The following is a 24,417-nucleotide window of genomic DNA, read 5'->3' as shown; positions in this document are numbered from 1 at the left end:
TTCAAATGCTAAAGAAGAATACCACTTTTCTGTTTCTGGCCTTGATACTTCAAAGTGCTATGTAAAATTTTGTTTCTAGAAAGTTTATTTCTCATTCTACTTTGAAGACATCAATGAGATATTTTAATATCACTGAAAGAATGCTAGGGGAGATGTTTACAAATCACAAAACCCGCAATTTCAGTGGAGCTTCTATTTAAATAATATTTAAAATGTTTGAAATAAACAACACTTATTTTAAAAAAACAGCTCCTAACATTTCTTAAATAAAATCTAAGGCTAACAAAATCCTTTTTTTTCCTTCTTATTTTAAATAGCAACGAATAAAACAACAGACTTTCCCAGAGGAAAAACCTCAGATAGGAATCACAGTTGGTTAATATTTTTATTGTTTATTTTCAGTTCATGGTTTACTTGTCTATTTTTAACGTACGTCCTGCTATTTTTCACACCTCATCTTTCTTGCAGTTTTATATGGCTTTGCCAAAATGAATCTATACTTTGAGGTTTACAGATCAATTTATGTTCTATGTTGTGCCATAACCTTATTAAAAATGTTCAAAAGTATTATTTATAGAAAAAGTTTATTTTACTATTTATAGTGAAAGTTTAATCTTTTCTCTCATTTTTAGCATTAATACCTATTTCTAATTGTTTCTACATTTTAGGACCATTCTGTTTTGAAGGGATCAATGCGATATCTTTATATCATTGAAAACCTTTTAAATATTTAAGGCATAAAGGTTGGGATGCTAAGGAAAGAAATGTATTCTTTGAAATCTTTTCCTTTATCTAAGAAAGTGGTTGAACTAATTTCTTCTTTCATGATAAGGAAATATAGGACAAAAGTTATTTCTATACCAGGGAAAAATTATAGAGGCAGAGAAAACTACCCCAAACACTACCAGATGCTTGTTGTTTGGTCTTATTTCCTCTTGTGTGCTCACTGCTCCCACTTGGCACCTCTTGTTCCAGAAATGAGCAGTGATGTTAGCAAGGCTGCTGTTCACACACTGCCCCTCAGGCTCAGCAATGTCAACCTGAGAAATATTAAGGCCTTTCAGATTTCCTGATTAACTCTTAGCTTTTCTTATTAGCTTCTAATTTGTTTAGGATTTCTGAAACATTAATAACCTTTCCATAAATGCTTTTGTTTGAGAAGAATGTACAACAAGTAAGTTTTTTATAGTATCAATAACTTTTTTGTTAGAAGTATAAGCATTATATTATCCATTAGATTTGAGGATAGTTGCGTATTTTAAGATCTATGTAGGATAGTTTCTGTAATGGCCATTTATTAATGAGTCAAGGATTTTATCTTTTTTAAAAAACTTTTAACTTTTGGCATCAAAAAGTTTTCATGCCATGAACTTAATTTCCTTTAAGTCAGCCACTTATTTTTTTCTAAGTAGCCTGAGCTCTAACTTGGGGTTTTTTGAGACTGAGAAACAAATTCCTCTCATAATTTTGTTTTCAAACTGATCGTGTTCAGCGATTCTGTAATGATACATTTCTTTATCTCATTAAGTCATGATGAGCTTATCTCATCTTGATGACTTATCTCATAAGTCATCTTTGGTAACTCATGAAGATTGGAACCTGTCAGCCTTCTTTTATTTATGTATGTGTATAGCCAAGATCATAATACCAAATATTAATATATGCTAGCTAAGAATGGTTGTCAGTATAGTTGTATGTGATTTACCTTTAAAATGAAAACGTTAGGGGGATTCACTACAAGATAAAATTTATGTTTTCCTTGCTATATGTTTAGATTTTTTTCCCATTTTTTTTGGACACTTAATCTTGAGTGAGAAACTGGTCCTACTTGAAATGTGAAGGATCAGGAAAGTGGAAAACACACCTTAGAGTTCAGTTTGCTACACGCATTCAGTTATCAAATAGATTTTTCTTTTGCTACATTTTAAAGATCAAATGAGTATTTTTTTTAAGAATTTATAGGGAAAATCATGCTGTACTTCATCACTTCTGAATGAAGTTTTAGATTTTATTAACAGTCTTTGACCTTTGTAAAACTAGGAACCCAAGCTCTTTCTAATCATGCCAGAAGCATTTTGAATTCTTAATTAAAATGCCAATTTTTATGCTTCAGTGCAGCAAAAATGGTCTTGGGTGGTTTTTTTAAATGATGTTTTCCTAGAAGTACTTTTATCTTACATCATTAAAAAATAGTTTTATTGAGGCCTAATTTACATTCTATAAAATTTATCCCCTTTAATGAGTTTTAATAAATTTAGATGTAGCTATGCAATGATTTCTACAATCACACATTTTAGAAAATTTCCATCAGTATAGATTTGTTTAAAACTGGATCCTGCTTACAATTAAAGAGGTTAATTTTTTTTTAACAGAGAACACAGATTAATTAATTGCATATATTTTGCTCTAATTAACATTATTTGAATTCTTAATGATTCCTTAAGTTTTAGTAAATTTTGTTGGAAAAATATACTGTTTTGAAATAGTAATAAGCAGTAGTGGAACACAGCACAAAATAGACTGTGATATATAGAATCATTTAGAAAGCAATATGTTAAAACTCCTGGAGAAAGAAGGCTTCCCCTGTGGCTCATTTGGTAGAGAATCCACCTGCAATGTGGGAAACCTGGGTTCAATCCCTGGGTTGGGGAGATCCCCTGGAGAAGGGAAAGGCTACCCACTCCAGTATTCTGGCCTGGAGAATTCCATGGACTGTATAGTCCATGAAGTAACAAAGAGTCGGACATGACTGAGTAACTTCACTTTCACTGGAAAAAGGGTCATTAAATAAATGGAATTGGGGCACTTGATTAAGCCTTTCTAAAATAAATTATGATGGAGCACTACCTGTTCACTAAAGTAATTTTAGGTATATTATTTATTTAAGCGAGAAGCATTAGTTCATAAGGAAACTGGAGAAAATATAGACAAAATGATTTCCAGATGTAGACTTATTGTTTTAAAATGTGCAATAAAATACAAAGAAATATATTGTTTGATTATATAATATGGAAAAAAATGATTAGTATAAGATAGAAGACAAACTGGAAAAATACTTGTAGCAAACAGTTTTGAGAAATGTAGGGTTAATGTGTACTATGTGAATATTACATTTAAATTAAAATATAAAACACCAAAGTGCAGTAGATGAGCCTATCAGAACAGATCACATCAGTCGCTCAGTCGTGTCCGACTCTTTCCCACCCCGTGAATCGCAGCACTCCAGGCCTCCCTGTCCATCACCAACTCCCAGAGTTCACTGAGACTCATGTCCATCGAGTCAGTGATGCCATCCAGCAATCTCATCCTCTGTCGTCCCCTTCTCCTCTTGCCCCCAATCCCTCCCAGCATCAGAGTCTTTTCCAATGAGTCAACTCTTCGCATGAGGTGGCCAAAGTACTGGAGTTTCAGCTTTAGCATCATTCCTTCCAAAGAAATCCCAGGGCTGATCTCCTTCAGAATGGACTGGTTGGATCTCCTTGCAGTCCAAGGGACTCTCAAGAGTCTTCTCCAACACCACAGTCCAAAAGCATCAATTCTTCGGCACTCAGCCTTCTTCACAGTCCAACTCTAACATCCATACGTGACCACTGGAAAAACCATAGCCTTGACTAGACGGACCTTTGTTGGCAAAGTAATGTCTCTGCTTTTGAATATGATATCTAGGTTGGACATAACTTTCCTTCCAAGGAGTAAGCGTCTTTTAATTTCATGGCTGCAGTCACCATCTGCAGTGATTTTGGAGCCCCCAAAAGTAAAGTCTGACACTGTTTCCACTGTTTCCCCATCTATTTCCCATGAAGTGATGGGACCGGATGCCATGATCTTTGTTTTCTGAATGTTGAGCTTTAAGCCAACCTTTTCACTCTCCACTTTCACTTTCATCAAGAGGCTTTTGAGTTCCTCTTTACTTTCTGCCATAAGGGTGGTGTCATCTGCATATCTGAAGTTATTGATATTTCTCCCGGCAATCTTGATTCCAGCTTGTGTTTCTTCCAGTCCAGCGTTTCTCATGATGTCCTCTGCATATAAGTTAAATAAGCAGGGTGACAATATGTAGCCTTGACGTACTCCTTTTCCTGTTTGGAACCAGTCTGTTGTTCCATGTCCAGTTCTAACTGTTGCTTCCTGACCTGCATACAAATTTCTCAAGAGTCAGGTCAAGTGGTCTGGTATTCCCATCTCTTTCAGAATTTCCCACAGTTTATTGTGATCCACACAGTCAAAGGCTTTGGCATAGTCAATAAAGCAGAAATAGATGTTTTTCTGGAACTCTCTTGCTTTTCCCATGATCCAGCGGATGTTGGCAATTTGATCTCTGGTTCCTCTGCCTTTTCTAAAACCAGCTTGAACATCAGGAAGTTCACGGTTCACCTATTGCTGAAGCCTGGCTTGGAGAATTTTGAGCATTACTTTACTAGTGTGTGAGATGAGTGCAACTGTGTGGTAGTTTGAGCATTCTTTGGCATTGCCTTTCTTTGGGATTGGAATGAAAACTGACCTTTTCCAGTCCTGTGGCCACTGCAGAGTTTTCCACATTTGCTGACATATTCAGTGCAGCACTTTCAGAGCATCATCTTTCAGGATTTGAAATAGCTCAACTGGAATCCCATCACCTCCACTAGCTTTGTTCGTAGTGATGCTTTTTAAGGCCCACTTGACTTCACATTCCAGGATGTCTGGCTCTAGGTCAGTGATCACACCATCGTGATTATCTGGGTCGTGAAGATCTATTTTGTACAGTTCTTCTGTGTATTCTTGCCATCTCTTCTTAATATCTTCTGCTTCTGTTAGGTCCATACCATTTCTTTCCTTTATCGAGCCCATCTTTGCATGAAATGTTCCTTTGGTATCTCTGATTTTCTTGAAGAGATCTCTAGTCTTTCCCATTCTGTTGTTTCCCTCTATTTGTTTGCATTGATCGCTGAAGAAGGCTTTCTTATCTCTTCTTGCTATTCTTTGGAACTCCACATTCACATGTTTATATCTTTCCTTTTCTCCTTTGCTTTTTATTCTAGTAAACAATTTAAAAAAGAAGAGACAGGGATTCCTTGATGGTCCAGTGATTAAGATTTTGCCTTCTAATGCAGGGGGTGAGGGTTCTATCCCTGATTAGAGAGCTAAGATTCCCGCATGTCTTGGAGCCAAAAAATCAAAACATAAAACAGAAGAAATATTGCAACAAATCGAGACATTAAAAGTAGTCCACATTAAAAAAGAAGAGAAAGAAACAAACTTCTAAGTTGTATAATATCAAGCAACAATTTCAAAGTACCTGAAGCAAAAACTGTCAGAACTAAAAGAAGAAATAGATAAATCCACAATTACAATTGGATACTTCATCTCCTCTCTCAAAACAGAACATAATGATTAGAAGAGCTGAGCACTACCACATAACAAGATATAATTGACATTTTTAGAGCATTTCATTCAACAAATGTGTAATACAATTTCTTTTCAAGTGTCCATGGAACATTCAGGAAGGTATACCACATCTGCATTATAAAACAAACTTCAATACATTCAAAATAATTTAAATCAGAATGTCTTCTTTAACCATAATGCAGTCAAATTAGAAATCAAACAACACACTTCTAGTAATCTATGGATAAAAGGAGGAAATCTCAAGGGAAATAAAAAGAAATACATTGAACAGAATGAAAATTATGATAAGTCACAATTTTTGTCAGTTCAGTTCAGTCACTCAGTTGTGTCCGACTCTCTGACTCCATGGATTGCAGTACACCGGTCCTCCCTGTCCATCACCAACTCCCAGAGTTTACTCAAACTCATGTCCATTGAGTCAGTGATGCCATCCAACCATCTAATCCTCTCTCATCCCCTTCTCCTGACTTCAATCTTTCCCAGCATCAGGGTCTTTTCCAATGAGTCAACTCTTCGCATGAGGTGGCCCAAGTATTGGAGTTTCAGCTTTAGCATCATTCCTTCCAAAGAACACACAGGGCTGATCTCCTTCAGAATGGACTGGTTGGATCTCCTTGCAGTCCAAGGGACTCTCAAGAGTCTTCTCCAACACCACAGTTCAAAAGCATCAATTCTTTGGTGCTCAGCTTTCTTTATAGTCTAACTCTCACATCCATATATGACTATTGGAAAAACCGTAGCCTTGACTAGATGGACCTTTGTTGGTAAAGTAGGTAAAGTAATGTCTGTGCTTTTTAATATGTTGTCTAGGTTGGTCATAACTTTTCTTCCAAGGAGCAAATGTCTTTTAATTTCATGGCTGCAATCACTATCTGCAGTGATTTTGGAGCCCCCAAAAATAAAGTCTGTCACTGTTTCCACTGTTTCCCCTTCTATTTGCCAGATGCCATGATCTTAGTTTTCTGAAGGTTGAGTTTTAAGCCAACTTTTTCTCTCTTTCACTTTCATCAAGAGGCTCTTTAGTTCTTCCCTCACTTTCTGCCATAAAGGTGGTATCATCTGCATATCTAAGGTTATTCTTATTTCTCCCGGCAATCTTGATTCCAGCTTGTGCTTCATCCAGCCCAGCATTTCTCATGATATGCTCTGCATATAAGGTTAAATAAGAAGGGTCACAATATTAAAATTCAATTATAATATAATAATACAATTTTTATATATGACAATATAATAATGCAATTTTTGTGGGACACAGCTAAAGCAGTTCTGAAAGGGAAATTTGTAAAAACTGCTTATATGAGAAAAAAGATCTCAAATTGCTATCTAAGCTCTCTTCTCAAGAAAATAAAAAAATCAACAGGCATGGGCATAAGGTTTCAGTTAAGCAAGATGAAAAAGTTATAGATACCTGATGTAGAACATTGTACCTATAGATAACAATACTGTCTTTAGCTGGTCCTTTTGTGATGCCAGTTGTTTTGCTGTTCACACTGTACTGTTCACTGAACTTAGCATAGATAAGGTATGCACTAAGAGACTGGAAGAAGACTCGAGGAGCCACAGGAACTGCAGATGTGTTTATTCTCTCCTGGCTGGCATGACAGCCATAACACAGCCTCTCTCCTGCCTGACACAGCAGCCATAGCAATAGCCATAGCATAACCATAATGTAGCCACAACGTAGTCATGAGATAACTTCATGTAACATACCCATGATGTCACTCCCGTGTACCCCCAGTGCTGTAGTAGCCAGGGCTTTCATGGTGAAGCTCATACAGGCGTACTGTACAAGGTAGCCTGTCGACCAAGTGAGTACCTTGTGACGTGTGTGTGCAGTACTGTAAGTGATCTCAGCTGTTACATAACTGTGTGAAGCCATTGTTTACAGAACATGGGGCAAGGGGATGAGAGAGACTGACTGGTGCCATCTTCTTAATTTCCCCACACTGTCTTTTACAGTTAAATTTTTAAGAGGTTAGATCTCATGTTAAGTATGCGTAAAAGAATTAAAATAGAAAATAAGCCCAAAGCAGCAGAAGGGAGCAAATAATAATGATCAAAGAACTAAATGAATGAAAATGGAAGCACAGTATGTTGAGAAGTCAATCAAAATTAAAAGGATAACAAGAAATACTACAAATAACTCTTTATAAATACATTTGACAGCTTCGGTGATATGACTCAATTCCTTCAATATCACAAACTACTTAAACCAGTTGGAAAACTATCAGGGAAATTAAATAGCTCTTAAATATAGATAATAAATACATAGGGAAAATACATATAACTTTGGGAAAATACCAATTAAATCTGTGATATGCCCCTCTATAGCTATTAGAATGGCCAAAATAGGTAAGTGAAAAATATGATTTTTAAAACTATAACTAATAAAGACCCTCTCATATGGACACCTATGGAGATGGGAGGTGCTTGAGTTCTAGAGTTTTTCTATAAGAGAGACATTCGTAACCAAGAAGCAGTTTTATATAAATTGCCTTAAGAGTTATCTGAAGCACTGAAGTTCTAGTTATCTGACTAGATTTTTAGCCCCATATCTTTTCTTTTTGTGTTCTTGTTTTCTTTAAACTGAGCTTCCCATATAATCTCTGGTCCCATAAAAACGTAATTGGCATTCATAGACAAAGAGGATAAAGAATAATGGAAGTAAAAGTCACTCAGTTGTGTCCAACTCTTTGCGACCCCATGGACTATAAAGTCCATGGAATTCTCCAGGCCAGAATACTGGAGTGGGTAGCCTTTCCCTTCTCCAGAGGATCTTCCCAACCCAGGGATTGAACCCAGGTCTCCCGCATTGCAGGTGGATTCTTTACCAGCTGAGCCACAAGGGAAGGCCACTGTAAATTCATTTGGTGGCAAAACACTTGCTTGGGAAGACTGCTGCTGTCTGTAACATTCTTGAAAATATAAACCTTGTACCAATATATATTATTTGTATGCCAAATTGTTTGATAAAGGATCTGAAGTGACATAAGCCATTAGTTTAGTACAAGTGAAAAGCTACTTAAACTCACAGAAATTGGTATATCAGTGTTTAACTCTGGGCTGTGGAATCTGGGAGTCAGCCTTCCTCTGTTTGAATATTAGCTCCACCACTTACTAGTTTTCACTTAAGCTTGCTGTACCTCAATTGTCTCATATGTAAAATGGGAGTAAATAATAGTGTCTTGGAAAAGGGAATAGCAACCGACTCCAGTATTCTTGGGAAATCCCATGAACAGAGGAGTCCAGTGGGCTACAGTCCATGGGGTCCCAAAGAGATGAACATGACTTAGTGACTAAGCAAACAACAATAATAGTGCCTATAAGAGTTGTGAAATTTAGTACATGTAAAGCAGTTAGAAGAATAACTGGCACATAGTAAGTCCTCAGTAAGTGATAGCTGTCATGAGACTAAGCTCTAGATTGTGCCTCTTTCTAGCTGATACTGGACTCAACAATGTTAGCTTCATTTGAAAAGAACCCAAAATGTCTTTGATTAAGTATGCCATTTTTTATTTTATTTTAGATGTAGTAAAGAGACTTTGTGAGTACCAGAGAACTTTTAAGTATTAAGAACTAAAAAAAGAGAAAGTAGTATGATGGAAAGCAAGCATTGTTTCTTGTATTTAATTCTCTTCCAAGCATTTCTCTTAAATTTTTTTCCTTAAGTACGTTCTGAATATTTTTATCACTATGTAATCTTAAGAACAATTCATTTCACATTATTCAAAACCTTATTTTATGTTGTTGTCTTTGGGGACCTTTCAAAAGCTGTTCCGATTAATCACAGTTTTCCTTTTCCCTTTATAGATCACCATTTGCTGCTGTCACAGACTATTCAGTTACAAGGAATAATGTCATACAGCTCTGCTTGGAATTAACAACAATTGTGCAACAGGTATTAGCTGGCAAAATTTCCTTCTGTTAATTTATTAGTATCATATTCTTGTTTAATATAAATTTATTTATTTTAATTGGAGGCTAATTACTTTACAATATTGTACTGGTTTTGCCTATTTAGCAAGCATTTATAAAATACTGGTTTGGGATTTTTCTCATTCAAAGATAAATGGTTCATTAGCAATCAAATACATAATTCATTGGAAAACTGTGCATATAATAGCCCAATAAACAAGGGTTTTATTTCTCAGTAGATGTAAATTAACCTGAACCTCTAGAGACAGTATTATATCAATAATAAGTAAGGTTGTTAGTCTTAAACTTTTAGTGGGGATGAATAAACTATATTGACTTTCACAAAATTAAATTGCCCCATTTGGATAGCAATCTGAGACTTTTGCTCTAAGATGCCATTAGTTCCTTATTAATACAACTAACTACAGTTTTATTTATATAGGTATACATAATAAATATATATAATAGCCTTTAATTATACTTACCATTTAAGTGATCTATTTACATGACCCAGTTTTTTTACTTTGAATATTATTTAAACCAGGGACTGCCAAATCAAATGTGTCCAGGAGTGCAGCAACTAAAATGTCCTGTCATAAGATATGAAGAAATGGTAGAGGAAGGAATTGACTAGTACATATACTGCAAAAATTTGTTTAAATCTAGCAAAACATATCTGAGAGGTGTAAGGCCAGCAAGCACCACTCTGTAGAAGCCAGATGTCAACATAGTGCTGGTGCTACTTTCTCATTATTTGTTAACCTATCCAGTGATGCAGAAATAGGAAAAGCAGAGGATAAAATGTGATGATACAGAAAATTATTGAGGAAATTAATGATTTAACTTATCCTTCTACTCCCTGTCTTTATTACCAAGGATAATTAAGAATTTACTATATTGCCTATATTTTCTCAAATAAGAAATTTTATCAGTACAAATTTTAATGTTTCAAGTGTGTTTTCTGTTGTACTATGTAGATTTTATTAGCACCATTTCTCTGAAACTGCAGGTGTATAGAAAGGAGAGTTAAGTTTGTGACTTTTAATTGTGGAATATAAGAGACATTCATCATTCTGTCATAGCAGTAAGAAAGTCAGTAACTCAGTGCTGTTAGTCACAGACATTGATGAAGATGATAAATATTTGAAATACTCTGGTCTCAGTACATGTCTTCGTATTTGATATCAGTAAATTTTATTTCTGAATGTCAAAGATTTCTGGATAATAGGGAGGAGAGGCATTTGAGGGTGAGGGTCAGCAAATGTTTTCTGTGAAAGGCCAAATAGTATTTAAGGTTTTGGAGGCTTTATGATATAGGCTATATGGTGTTTGATCCAACTGCTCAATTCTGCTGTTACTCTGCAAAAGCAGCCACAGACAGTGTGTATGTGAAATGAATGGGCATAGCTGTGTGCCAGTAAAACTTGTGTTATGAAAACATGCAACAGGTTGAATTCAACCCTGGGCCACAGTTTGCTGATGTGTTCTAATGCTAATCCAGTGTGTCCAGTGTGGTTCATGGACTAGTGGCATTATTATCACAAAGAAACTTGTTAGAAATTCAGATTCTTGGCACACACTGCCAAATTTACTGTGGGGAATGCCCAGGAATCTGAATGTTTACTAGTTTTTCAGGTGATTCTGGTTCTCATACACTGTTCTAGGGCATAGGAATGAAAAAGCAGTAATATAGTCTATGGGTAATTTTTCCTGTAGTTCTGTATTATCAGTGACATTGCTTCAAAAAAATGTTTTCTAAAGCGACTTTTAAAAGCCATTAAACTTGACCAGAGACTTGAGATGTGGATAGCAGACTATTAGTTTCTTCTCTTTTACTATGAAAAAAATTTTCTCTGCTTTAAGGGTACCTGTTGTACAGTATTTGTATGATAATCGTTTATAGTATATTGGATATGTGTTCAGGAGTAATCTATATGCAAATAATCCTTGTTTTGCATTTTATGTATGTAATTATATACATATATAATTTGCAAATGGTTATTGTCTGCTACATGACAAGATCTGTGATAATCATATTTATGTATTTCTTAATGTTTTCATTTATGCATGAGACCCAAGACAATTCAAATACTGTGGAATTAAATGGGAGAATTAAGTTTATTTTTTTTAACTTTTATACATGAGAAACTCATGCTTATTGTCAGTTCTTTGAGAATGCAGTCCATCTGATGTCACCTTCTAAAATAATGTAATTTCCATGCATAATTATGACAGAAAGTGGGTGTTTTCAATTTCTTATATCTCTTTTAAACATCTGAATCTAGATAGCCAGTTTAAGGTTAACTTTTGAGTAACTGGCCCATTGTTGCCTTGTAAACAAAGACTGCAGTTCTTCTAAATGGCAACTTTGAAAAGTTTTCTTGAAAAATATTGAAGGAGAATCAGGTGTAATCATTTTCACTGAATTCATTCATACCTAATTTTTTCCTATATAAAAATAATCTTATGTTATTAGATTTAAACAAACTCATCTTTTAAAAAGTTACATTTCTTTTAACATTACCTATAAAGTCAAAAATGGACAATTTTCTATGTTTATAATTCACAGGTTCTAGAACATAATTTTGTCACGATAACCTTCATACGTTACATTCGGAACGGCTGAAATGATTTTCAGTGACTTTAAATTTCCTGTAGAGGCATGTGCAGGGGTGAAAATGCAGTTTGTGTAGAATATGACTAACCCACCCATTCCGCTATTTTAAGAACCTACCATCTAAGTAACAAGTGATGCAGTTTTCATTTCCAGAATGTATGAACACCTGCTATAGACATCTACTTCATAGAAAACATATGCCATTCTGATATTGCCCTCAGAGGCTTGTTCATGCTCACAATAGGACCTTTTAACAGCTACACTGTTTGGCTCAACGTTCTCTTTAGGAAGCTTACTTCAAGGCATAATGGGTTTGAGTTTTGGTAATTTACAGATCAGGAAACATTAGGTAGAATAGAGAGAGATGTTTTTACAGCTTGAACTTTAAGTACATTTTGTCTTGAACAAATGCAGAATTACTGAAATTATCCCCAAATAATTGAAATACTCCAAGTATACTGAGGACATAGAAGGACTTGCTGTACCCTCCACCCACTGTACATTCTGTTTTGAAGAGGATGCCTTGCCCTTCTTAGGACGTTTTGCCCTGATATAACCCATTTATTTATTTATTTTTTAAAGTTCAGTAGCTCATAACATTTGTCATTGTTCCTTCTATCTCACCCTCATTTCCTGATCACATGTCCTGTTCCACATGTCACTTTTAAGATTTCCAAACAGAAAGTTCTCTGTACATGAATGTTCTTGGTTCTTGCCTTGCCTACCCCATCCCAGTATGTACCTGACTTGATGTCATAATTCATCTACTTTAATTCTTTTCTGTTGTACCTTAAAGGAAATATTAGATGTAAATTTTTCTTAATAAAGCACATCTTCATGACATTCTGGTTTAATCTACTTACAAGTATAGAATGGATCACGTTCAGACTAGTTATCCTAAAGCCCTGCTCTGATTCTGTCGCTTTCAGCAATTTTCCCCTAATCTCCAAACTGATTACAAATTCCTCTCTTTGGAATTCAAAGGACTCCTAGTATGGTTCTAACATAATTTTGATTTTATTCTCTAATTCTCCTTTGTATCTTAATTGTACTCTAGTTCATGTGGATGAGTTATTGTTGGTAAAATAGATCTTGTAGTTTCATCTTTTTATGTTTTGAGGCTGCCTCAGAACATTCCCCGTATATCTTTTTATCTCTGCCTGCCAAAATCATGTCCCATCCTTTAAGGCTTCTAGGGAATGCCACCTCAGTTGTGAAATTTTTACCATTCTCATAATTGTTTATATTCCCCCTACTTTGACCATTTATATTTAATATAATTACTAATGTGATTGGGAATAAATTAAATATATCACCCTGCTGTTTGTCTTCTTTGTCTCCAGTCTGGTCTTTGTTCTTTTTTCTGCATTGATTATCTTATATGATTCCATTTTGTCCTTTTTATTAACTTCTCAGATCTAATTCTTTGTTGTGTGGGCAAAGATAGAAAGCTCTTATTTTACATGCATTTTCTATCTTGTCAGTTATAGTCTGCTGTGAATCATACTGATCTTTCTTCCATTAGATTGTTATCTCCTTGAAGACAGGAACAATGTGTGCTTGTTACTTACTTGTTAAAATAAATTGACCTGAGCCCCAGTTATCTTATATGGTTTAGCATATGCTCATTTATGCTCTTCCAGAAAAGTCCAGAATTAAATGCTTGAATTGTTACTCATTTTTATTTCACCTCCTGTGTAAAAGCCACAGTTCTATCTCTGCTACTCATATTAAGAACCCCAGAGATATCCAGAGATACCCATCACTTTGCATCTCAGTTTATTCATTAATTAAAATTACTGATCCTCATAACAATTTTCCAATGCTAGAATGAAAGTGAACAAAACTTCAGAAACACCATATGCTTTTATATAATGCTAGCAAAACATATTTTTAGAGGAAACTTAATTATAGTCATGAAATGAATGTATATAAATCATCTCTTAAATAATGCACTGTTTTTTACTGTTATGTGATGACTTATCTTTGATACAAGGTCTTTCTGGGCTCTCTTGTCTGTTGACTCCTATCTTTGCAATAGGAGTGAGGATGATAATTAAAATAATGAAATAAAACAGTTAACTGTTTGCTTATTGATGATGAAAATATGGGTAATTTTAATTTATTTAGACTACTTTTTTGTGTTTTTCAAATTTTCTAAAACAAATTTGAGTTAGAAAAATATGAAAAGAATGCTATGTACATTGAAGAAATACTGCTTAAGTTTGATGGAAGAGCACAGCATAGATGAATACTTATTATATTTTGAAATAAATTGTGTAGTTTACAAACAGTCAGTGTCCATCTAATGGTTTCATTCAGCCATTAAATACACAGTAATCATTGCATTCACTTGGACTTGTATGCAGTATCTAAAGACTGAATTAAACTTAAGCTGCCAGTAAAAGAGGCCAATTTGAATAAGCAAAGTGTAGATTAAAAAAAAATATCTAGGGCATGCATTTATTACTAGGCTTTCAAGAAATCTCATCTGAACAGTTATGATGATAGTTATGCTTTGAAATATGCTGTACTTCAAATTATTTTTCACTCAACTTTAATTATTTTTATTCCCTTTGCAGCAAGGTGAGATGATCAATATCTAAAAATAAACTGTCACAAATAGATTTTTTTCCCTTCTTAACACAAAGGGGTGTTACTGTGAAGTAAGTGGAAAGTGCCTTTTGATATTAGCTACTTATATTTTAAGTAATGCAAACAATAGAGGAGAAAGATACTTTTCTTTTAACAAGTTCTGTTTGGAAGAATTTATTTAGTATTTCTGTATCTGTTTTTCTTATTTCCAGTTGTGATGGGTTTAGACTGTTATAGTTAAAGTCTTTAAAAGAGATTCTTCCCCCAGCACCTCTTTCCCACATAAGATTGATTATAATAACACATTTGAGAAAAAAGGGAAACTGGTTTTAAAATCTTAAATGGAAAGAATTCTTACAAAGAACTGAAGCTGCAGTATTTAGAGCACTGTCAGCACCTGAAACAGAAAAGTGAGACAGGTACCCACGCACTTCTCAGCATTGAAATACTTGCCATGATGCCTACTCTAATGGGTATCAGCTTAACCTAAAATTATTCTAAAATTTTTTCCAGTTCAAACACACAAAAAATGATTAATTAGATTGTCATATAGTTAAGAAATGGTCATAAAAGTATCAGTTTGCAAGGTTCTACTTTGGTGGAATTTAGAATACTTGGGGCAAGGGACAGAAGGTGGGAATGATGAGTCCTGGGAGACTTGAGGCTTAGCCCCATTGTTTCATGCATATACATATGCATACGTATTTTGAAAATGGTCTTTTTCATTTACTATTGTGCCATAATTTTTTAAAAATTTTATGCACAGTTATTAGGTTTTCTGTTCTTTAAAAATGTTTATAAGATAATAATACTTGTTAGTTTAAAAAATACAGAAAACCTTAAAGAATAGTTACTGTCATGTTAATTTAAGCACCAGAAGCAACTGTGCCACTGCTATGGTCTTTCCTATAATAAGTGTCTTTAATTAAGTTGTTATTCTGACTTTCTGCCTGTTCATTTGTTTGATATTTTCCCTCATATTTACCTATCTAATGCATTTTCTTTTTTTTCTAAATCTTCATTCAAGAAAATGGAAAAATCATCTTCAGAAGTCAACATTAGTAATATTTCTTTTTGATGGACATCTTCCTCTAAATTATGTGTGTGTACTCTCTAATCAATTTTGTTACCTTTACATTGTTTTAAATACAAATCAGTAAAAGTAAACTATTTATGAGTTGTTCTTAAGTATACATTTTTAAATAAAGATGTATGTGAACATATTGAGTATATAATCCTTTCTGAAAAGAATGCCTGCTTGAATTTAATCTAACCTGTTTTATCTTAATCCAGTTGCTATTTACTCAAGGTAAATTCCCAGGAGAAAATAAGAGCTTTTTAAGGACTTAATTGAATTGGTATTTATGGTTTAAATTGTTAGGGCATGTATTTATAAATACTAAAAAAACTTAAAAGATTATAGAATTTTGTAAAAATAGGCTTAGAAGTGATTTTTAATGTTTTATTAAGGACTTATACAAAAAAATTTGGCCTGTAAGTTTATTGACAATAGCTATCATATTTTAACTTCATTATACTTTATCCATATGAGTATTACCTCCTTTACCTTCCTAGTTGACCTTTTATGTTATTTACTCTTTTATTTTATGGCAAAATAGTATAGTGGGCTTTGACATAAAGTAGATGTGAATTCATCATGGCTCTGCTTTTAACAAACAGTATGAACTTTAGCAAATTACTTCATATCATAATTTTGTCTTCATCTATAAGGTACATCACTTTATTGGATTATTATAGGTGAATTTCTGTGAATATTGGAAATTGATCTAGTTCATGATCTGTCATTTTAGTGGGAGCTTAATAAATGGCAATTTTAGTTATCTTGTATAGCAAAAGATCTTTGGAAACCCTTAAGTCAGTTTCTTGTTTCATACAAAATTTAAAGGACTGTTTCTCTGCTTACTTTTGGTATTGAGTAGCAATGAAGAAAGACCTAGTTCTGAAATGAGTGACTTTTTTTTAAAAAGGATTTTGGTTTAATTTCAGATATTTTTTAGCATTTAAGGCAATTGATAACTATGCTTCATATTCTGAATGATATTTTGAAATGTCCATGTTCAAATGGAATACAGAAATTAATTTTGATTACTTGTGAATTTGCCCTCCCTTTCCACATATTCAAGTAACCTAGAGTTGAAAATGGAAAATTCAAAACAGGTAAAGGTAAAAGGCTAGTGTATAATAGTAAGTTACACAGAGTTTGTGTTCTAAAAGGGATATTAAGATTCAAGTAGTAGTGAGATACATGTATACTGGGGTAGGCAGGCTACATATTTTATGGTTCATGTAGTAAGTATTAAACCATATGAAAGCTCAGCCAAGATAGTCTATCATTCATCTCAAACATGACTTTCAGTATTATTTTTGCTGTATTCTCAGGGCTAGTGGTTAAGCCTTCCTGAAACAGACATTCTAGGTGACCTGAAAAATGGACTTGGGCTCTTGGGATTTGAAACTGGGACATTTCAGACCAAAAACCAGGACAAACTTTATATGTAATTTTTAAACAATATGAATTGCATTACTTAGCATACCTGTTGAAGGCAATATGAAAGATGATTCTTTTTTATTTTATATTTAAGCAATATATTTTAGTTCAATACTCACTCCTTTAAGTTTTCTTCAGTTGTTTTAGCTGACGATGAGAAGCAAAACCATTATCTTTTTAAACTTTTCTTTATGATCCTAATATATAATGAATCAGATAGTAGATATACAACTATTAAGCATAGTACCCAGGTAGCTCAAGGAATGTTTTTTTCTGAAGACAAGTATGAAACCAAAAATTTATAGAATTTACAAAGCTGAGATTATGTTGTGTGTATGTGCCTATATCCCTTTAAGGCCTGGAATATAGCATTATAATCAGAACAGATATAAATACACAGAGAAAAAAAGAAATCCTCATTCTTGATGTTTAAAAAATGATTATTGATAGCTGCAAATTTTCTGAAGGCTCAGAACAAAACTAAATAAGTGATGAAATTATTACATGCTAATAAGACTTTAGGAAAGCACTATTTATAATATTGGACATAATAATTTTTTATTCTTCCAGCTTTATGACACTTTTTTTATGGGAAAAAAACTTTAAAACTTATATAAAATGAAATAACTTGTTTTTATAGGTTCATTCTTTTACAAACTTAGACTGTGTTGCATATTATCTGAGCGTCTTACCAAGACACTTTTAAAGATGTAGATATTCAATAGTATCATCATTAATAATAACAGAAGAACTGGATGCGTGGTGCCATTTAGTATACTAATCAAATTCTTTTAGGTAATAAATAACAGAATACTATTTTTCAGACATCTGTTTTCTCACTATTATATTTTAAAAATTATGTTATATATACACACACAAAATAATTCATGTCATATATACGTTGTGAGGCATAAAAATAAATACTCTTAAATTGGCCATTTAATAGCTATAACATTACCAATATTGTCTTAGTTATAATTGTGCTCTTTCTTCTCATTACCCTGCCTCTTCTAAAGGTGTTTATTATTTCATTTTTTTTCCTTTAAAGTAATTTCATACATTTTCTAAACATTTCATTTAGTTAAGCTTGACTTTGAGCTTTGTACACATAGTATCACTTTGCATATTACTTTTTTATTTGATAGTGTATTCTGAACTAATTCATGTTTTGTTTAGTCACTGTAGTTCTTTCACTTTCAATACATAGATTACTTAATTATATGTATATACTTCAGTGTTTATTCATTCTCCTGACCATGAATATTTGAAATATATACTTACATTTAACTATGTATGTAGGAGGATAATTGCTGGATTATACAGTATACACATGCTCATCTTTAGAAATGTACCACATCCTTTTCTCAAAGTTTTATTGTTTATTTATGTAATATACTTTCATTGCCTTCCTATTTTCTGAATTACTACATTTTGTCATACTGTCTTATTATACAGTTCACTTTCCAAGAGGCTTTTAAAATATTCTCCCAAAGAAGATAGAACATTTAGCATTATTGCTCTATTATATATAAGGAAATAGAAAGATGGATTACACGATTCTTAACCCTTTTAGGTGGTCAGGTTTTCAGAAGAGAATCCTTGATGTGCTTCCATTTGTAATCTACTGTGGTGATTCCTTTTAAAGAATCAAGCCAAATGTAATACTAATCCATTTAAGAAAAGATTTGCTGTAGGAGACTTGGTAAAGGCAACTTTTCTGCTTTTTGCACCTGAGTGTCTCCAGTGCCAGGCAAATAAATGTTGAAAAAAGGAAAGGATTCATTTTCTCTTTAAAATTTCACCTAAAAAGGGCTTACAGGATTTTAAATGTAATCAGTGTAACTAGTTCTGAGGCTGATGAAAACCTGAGAGAGAACTAAACAAAATACTGATTTCTTTTTTCAAAGTTGATAAAATCCAGGTATATCATGATTATTACAGATATAGTCCTTAATATTTTAAGGCTGTGGTGAACAGTATGGAGATTACTTAAAAATCTAAGAATAATACTACCATATGACCCCACAGCCCTACCACTGGGCATATACCCTGAGAAAACCATAATTCAAAAAGATACACGTACCCCAGTGTTCATAGCAGCACTATTTACAATGACCAGGACATGGAAGCAACCTATATGTCCATTGACAGATATATATATATATATATATATATATATATACACACACACACACACACACTGGAATATTACTCAGCCATATAAAGGAATGGATTTGAGTCAGTTGTAGTGAGGTGCATGAACCTGTTAAACAGAGTGAAGTAAGTCAGAAAGAGAAAAGCAAATATAGTATATTAATGCATATATGTGGAATCTAGAGAAATGGTACTGATGAACCTATTTATATGGCAGGAATAGAGATGCAGACATAGAGAACAGGCTTGTGGACACAATGGGGGAAGGAAAGGGTGGGACTAATTGAGAAAGTAGCATTGAAACATATATATTACCATGTGTAAAATAGATAGCTAGTGGGAAGTTGCTATATAACACAGGGAGCTTAGCTGGTGTTCTGTGACAACCTACGGAGTGGGATGGGAGTGGGGGTGGGAGGAAGGTTTAAGAGGGAGGTATGCTTATGGCTGGCCTGCGGAGGTATGCATATGTATGTTTATGGCTGATTCACATCATTGTATGGCAGAAACCAACATAACATTGTAAAGCAATTATCCAATTAAAAATAAATTAAAGAATAGTTTGAGGCTGCTTCTGTTTCTTCTCCTTTTAGTGCTTGTAACTCCAGGGAGATGAGTTGGGTGGGGGCAGGAGGGGGACAGTGTTAATGGTATTTGTCTCCTTGTGAAACTGGTAATAAGCTGGTGAATTAAGAATTATAGTGGTTCTTCCCATTTAAAGTATCTGCATGAATGCTTTCCTGTCCCGTCTTCCTACCTGCTTTTTAAAATTGAAATGTATTCTACCCTTGGCTCTTCAGTTCACCTTTATAACCCCTCCCTCAAGCCACGTCATCTGGATAAATCCTATATCTTATGACATTTAAAAATTATTAGCAAGAAAAAAGGGCTGTATAAAGTATAATAGGCAGGCAATGGTATTATTTCTATTTTGAGGTTGGCAAAATGCTTTTAGAATTTATCGGATTTATCCCCCACAATAATCAGGTGAAATAGGTAGACTAAATGTCATTATCTCAATTTTGTAAATGGATAAATGGAATTTTAGAGAGGGACAGTGACATGGTCAGTTAGTGACATGACCAGGACTCAGATCCAGCTGCTTTGACATGGTTTGTAATACTTCCTGCTCATTGTTTCTCAAGTTTGGCTTCACCTTGGAATGGAGTAAAGAGCTTTTTATTTAAAAACATAGGTATTGGGTCCCATCCAAGACCTATTAAATTAGACTCTCTTGGTAGGGTTGTAATCAGTTTTTTTAAATGATGCCTCAGTTGATTCTAACATAGAGCCAAAGTTGATAACCACTGTGATGTAGTCACACTGCTTTAATGAGATGAACGTGAGGTAGTAAGAAAATGTATGTGATCAAGAACAGTGCTTCCCAATGGTTGGTCCAAGGACTATGATTTACCCAGGGAAGCTTGTTAAAAATGTAGATTTCTTGGACTTCACTACAGTATGAATGGTTGAGAGCAATGGATCAGGAGGTCCAACTATTTATAGGTTATATCAGCCCAGAGCCCACACTTTTATAAAACAGGCTGAAGTTTCGAATATACAACTGTTGCTATCAGTTCATAGTCTATTTGGGTCATAAATGTATTTCCAAAAGGGTTAGACTTGTTCTTCGAAACACCAAATATATATGTTGTTAACAAAAATGGTCCTTGTGCATTCATAATAGCAAGAGAACCCATTCTAGAAACTAATGTGGTATCAACAGACAGAGGTAGAACTAGACTTACTAAAACAAGAAGGAATAGTAATATTTTAGCATTTTTATAAACCATATTATGCCTTATTTGGATTATATAGTTGAATCATTACACAAAATCTGTGACATAGATTTCATACCTACCTTAGATGAAAGCAAGAAATCAAAGAAAATATAGAACTACTTTTTAAAGCCACTGGTTTTCTGAGATATTTTGCCCAACTGCTGATGTAGTTTTTAATAACCATGACCTCTTGGGTTGGCTCAGAATAACCACTGATGTGAGATAGGTAATTCATAAGATATTAGACTCTGACACAAGTAAAATAACGGATTGAAATTGTAATCAACAGGGGCAGGTTGAAGAACTGGTCAGAATTAAGTAATTAGGACAAGTGAGCATAAATCAAACTGAGTAAAAATGAGGTAAAAATTCTCTAAAGTACAAGATGGGAAAAGACTAGATTTGCATGAAGGTAGTAGAATGTAATCTGAGGTTAATTGTGAATTACCTTCTGTGAGGAGTGACATGGCACCTCATATTTCCTGAAATGAAGAAGTACAACCTGTAAAATTGATGAAATAGTTATTGTATTAAACTCTGTGCTGGTTATATCTTCATTTGAGTGAGTGTTCTGTTTTTTCCCCTTTTTATTTGATGGAGGATTTTATCAGTCAAGATAAAGTTGATTATGCTGTGGTAACAACCTGAAAATGTTAGTGGCTTTTAATAATGCTCATGTCCAGTGCTCATGTTCCATGTCCATCCTGGGTTGCTTTAGCTCTTCTCCACATCCTCTTCATTTCACAGCTCAGACTAGCTTCTTCTTGAATACTGCTTGCACAGGGAAAAGAGAGCCTGGTGAACTATGAACTGGTACTTAAAGTTTCTGCATGGAAATAAGACATAGCACTTCAACTCACATTTTGTTGAACAAAGTAAATCATAGGTCCATGGCCAACATTGGTGGCTCCAGGAAATTTACTTTTCCCTTAAGAAAAGAAAGTATATATTTAGAAATCATAATACAAATCTGCTACAATATTGAACCTATAAACAATTTCATTATAGCATTTACTAGAATTTTAAGGACAACAGTGTTTATTTGAATATAAGGAAAGGGGCAATAAAATTAGGTGCTAAAATTTCAAATATCAAGAAAACAGCTTGGTAAAGGTTGAATTTGAAGAATTTCTTCTTTTCCCTCAATGCTGTATTTATATGCGTGTGTGTGTTTCTTGGTATTTGAAGTATAGTCTACTGGAATATAGGGTGGTAAGTTTGGTGGGAAGGGGAGACTTTGGTGAGAGGGGGAGACTTTGAAATTTTTCAAAGCATAAAATTCTACCCGATAATCTCTCAGTGTTATGACTAGGAAATGCCAAATGGATACTGATTCCATGTAATATCTATTTTGAGGGTGTACAATGTTCAGCCTAGATAGAAGCTAGTATTATTACTTTAACAATTTAGTATTTGTTATGATTTGAATATCATCATCATTGATCTAAAAATATTTGTTGAATGCTCGGGTAGATGTTACTTTTTCAAATGTTGGACATAGTTACTAAAAGAAACGGTTCCATTTTGTCTATGAAAGTGCAATCTAAGCAGATGAATAGGGCAAAGATGCATGAGCTTAAGGAATTTTTTAAACTAATACTTGGAATCTGTTTTCATATATCTTATATCTTCCATTTATTTTCTGGCAGTCAGATGTATGGTCTTGAATTAAAGAATTAATGTTTAATTGATATCTTTATTTCCAGTGGGGTGTGGTATTAATCTTTGCTTGAACTCTTCAGTTGGATTTATCACAAGGGAAAAATTCTCTCCCAATTTTAGACACTATAGATTTTCTTTCCATTCTCCAGGCAAGAATACCAGAGTGGGTTACCATGCCCTCCTCCAGGGGGTTTTCCCAACTCAGAGATTAAACCCAGGTCTTGCATGGCATCTGGTCCCATCACTTCATGGGAAATAGATGGGGAAACAGTGGAAACAGTGTCAGACTTTATTTTTTGGAGCTCCAAAATCACTGCAGATGGTGATTGCAACCATGAAATTAAAAGACGCTTACTCCTTGGAAAGAAAGTTATGACCAACCTAGATAGCATATTAAAAAGCAGAGATTACTTTGCCAACAAAGGTCTGTCTTAGTCAAGGCTGTGGTTTTTCCAGTGGTCATGTATGGATGTGAGAGTTGGACTGTGAAGAAAGGTGAGCAGCAAAGAATTGATGCTTTTGAACTGTGGTGTTGGAGAAGACTCTTGAGAGTCCCTTGGACTGCAAGGAGATCCAACCAGTCTATGCTAAAGGAGATCAGTCCTGGGTGTTCATTGGAAGGACTGATGCTGAGGCTGAAACTCCTAATACTTTGGCTACCTCATGTGAAGAGTTGACTCATTGGAAAAGACTGTGATGCCGAGAGGGATTGGGGGCAGGGGGAGAAGGGGACAACAAAGGATGAGATGGCTGGATGGCATCACTAACTCGATGCACATGAATTTGGGTAAACTCTGGGAGTTGGTGATGGACTGGGAGGCCTGGCATGCTGTAATTCATGGGTTGCGAAGAGTCGGACACCACTGAGCGACTGAACTGAACTTGCTCATTGCAGACAGATTCTTTACCGTCTGAGCCACCAGGAAAGCCCAAGAAGACTGGAGTGGGTAGCTTATCCCTTCTCCAGCAGATCTTCCCTACCCAGGAATTGAACCAGGGTCTACCTGCACTACAAGCAGATTCTTTACCAGCTGAGCTACCACAAAGCCCTTGTGATATATTAGATGGTCATTATAGTAAGTAACTTGAACATGTGGAAGCTAGAGAGACTTATTATTACAAAGAAATTTTAGCTTCATTGAATAAATATAAAATTCTTGATATCTTTTACATAATGCTAATCTTTGTGCTGAGAAAGCCCCAATTATTTTTGTTGAAAATATCTGCTGAGATCATGCAAATTGAAGTCTAATACCAAATTCATATTTAAAATGATTTTAAAACTGTGAAACTCAGTCTTTTTGTACAAAATAGGAGTGTGAAGAAACTAAATATGCTGTGCTAGTTTGTTTAGCAGTTAGTTTTGTTTTTAACATATGGCTTTAAAGTTTCGTTTTTATAACTAACCTATAAACCCAATGTTAAATACTTACTATGGAATATGAAAATAGAGACTCAATGGAATAAAATAATCATAAGTGATGAATTCACATTTATAGCATATACAGGGCCTCTGGAGATATTACAGAGATAGTGCAGTTGAATATAGGGTTCCTTTTTTGAAAATATTGACAGTCTAATGGGAAAGACCAACAATTAGATCACTGATAGAAACATAAAATGCATACAGTTAGAGTTATCTGGCCATTCAAGACCATTTTGGATTTGTTGGATTTACCTCAGTGGTTTTTGGATTTGTTGGAGAGCCACTTAGATGCTGGAAAAAAAACTCACTTCTGCTTCTACCTCCAAGTCTGTATAGCTAAAAAAATTAGTTTCCACATTCATCCAGCTGCTGG

General features: G+C 34.3%; 1 protein-coding gene across 6 annotated transcripts in view; it reads left to right on the top strand.

Moving 5' to 3' along the window:
• Nucleotides 1-24,417, top strand: part of CNKSR2 (connector enhancer of kinase suppressor of Ras 2) — a 309,235-nt gene that overhangs the window by 100,333 nt on the left and 184,485 nt on the right. For all 6 annotated transcript variants that reach the window (NM_001206513.2, XM_005228380.5, XM_024988116.2 and 3 more), the window contains exon 4: nt 9,196-9,283. In NM_001206513.2, coding sequence (NP_001193442.1) covers nt 9,196-9,283 — 88 coding nt within the window. The remainder of the gene's footprint in view (nt 1-9,195; nt 9,284-24,417) is intronic.

This window comes from Bos taurus, chromosome X, assembly GCF_002263795.3.
Source record: "Bos taurus isolate L1 Dominette 01449 registration number 42190680 breed Hereford chromosome X, ARS-UCD2.0, whole genome shotgun sequence".
Lineage (NCBI taxonomy): Eukaryota > Metazoa > Chordata > Mammalia > Artiodactyla > Bovidae > Bos > Bos taurus.
Note: the sequence above shows the minus strand (reverse complement) of the source record. Positions and strands in the feature narration are given on the sequence as shown.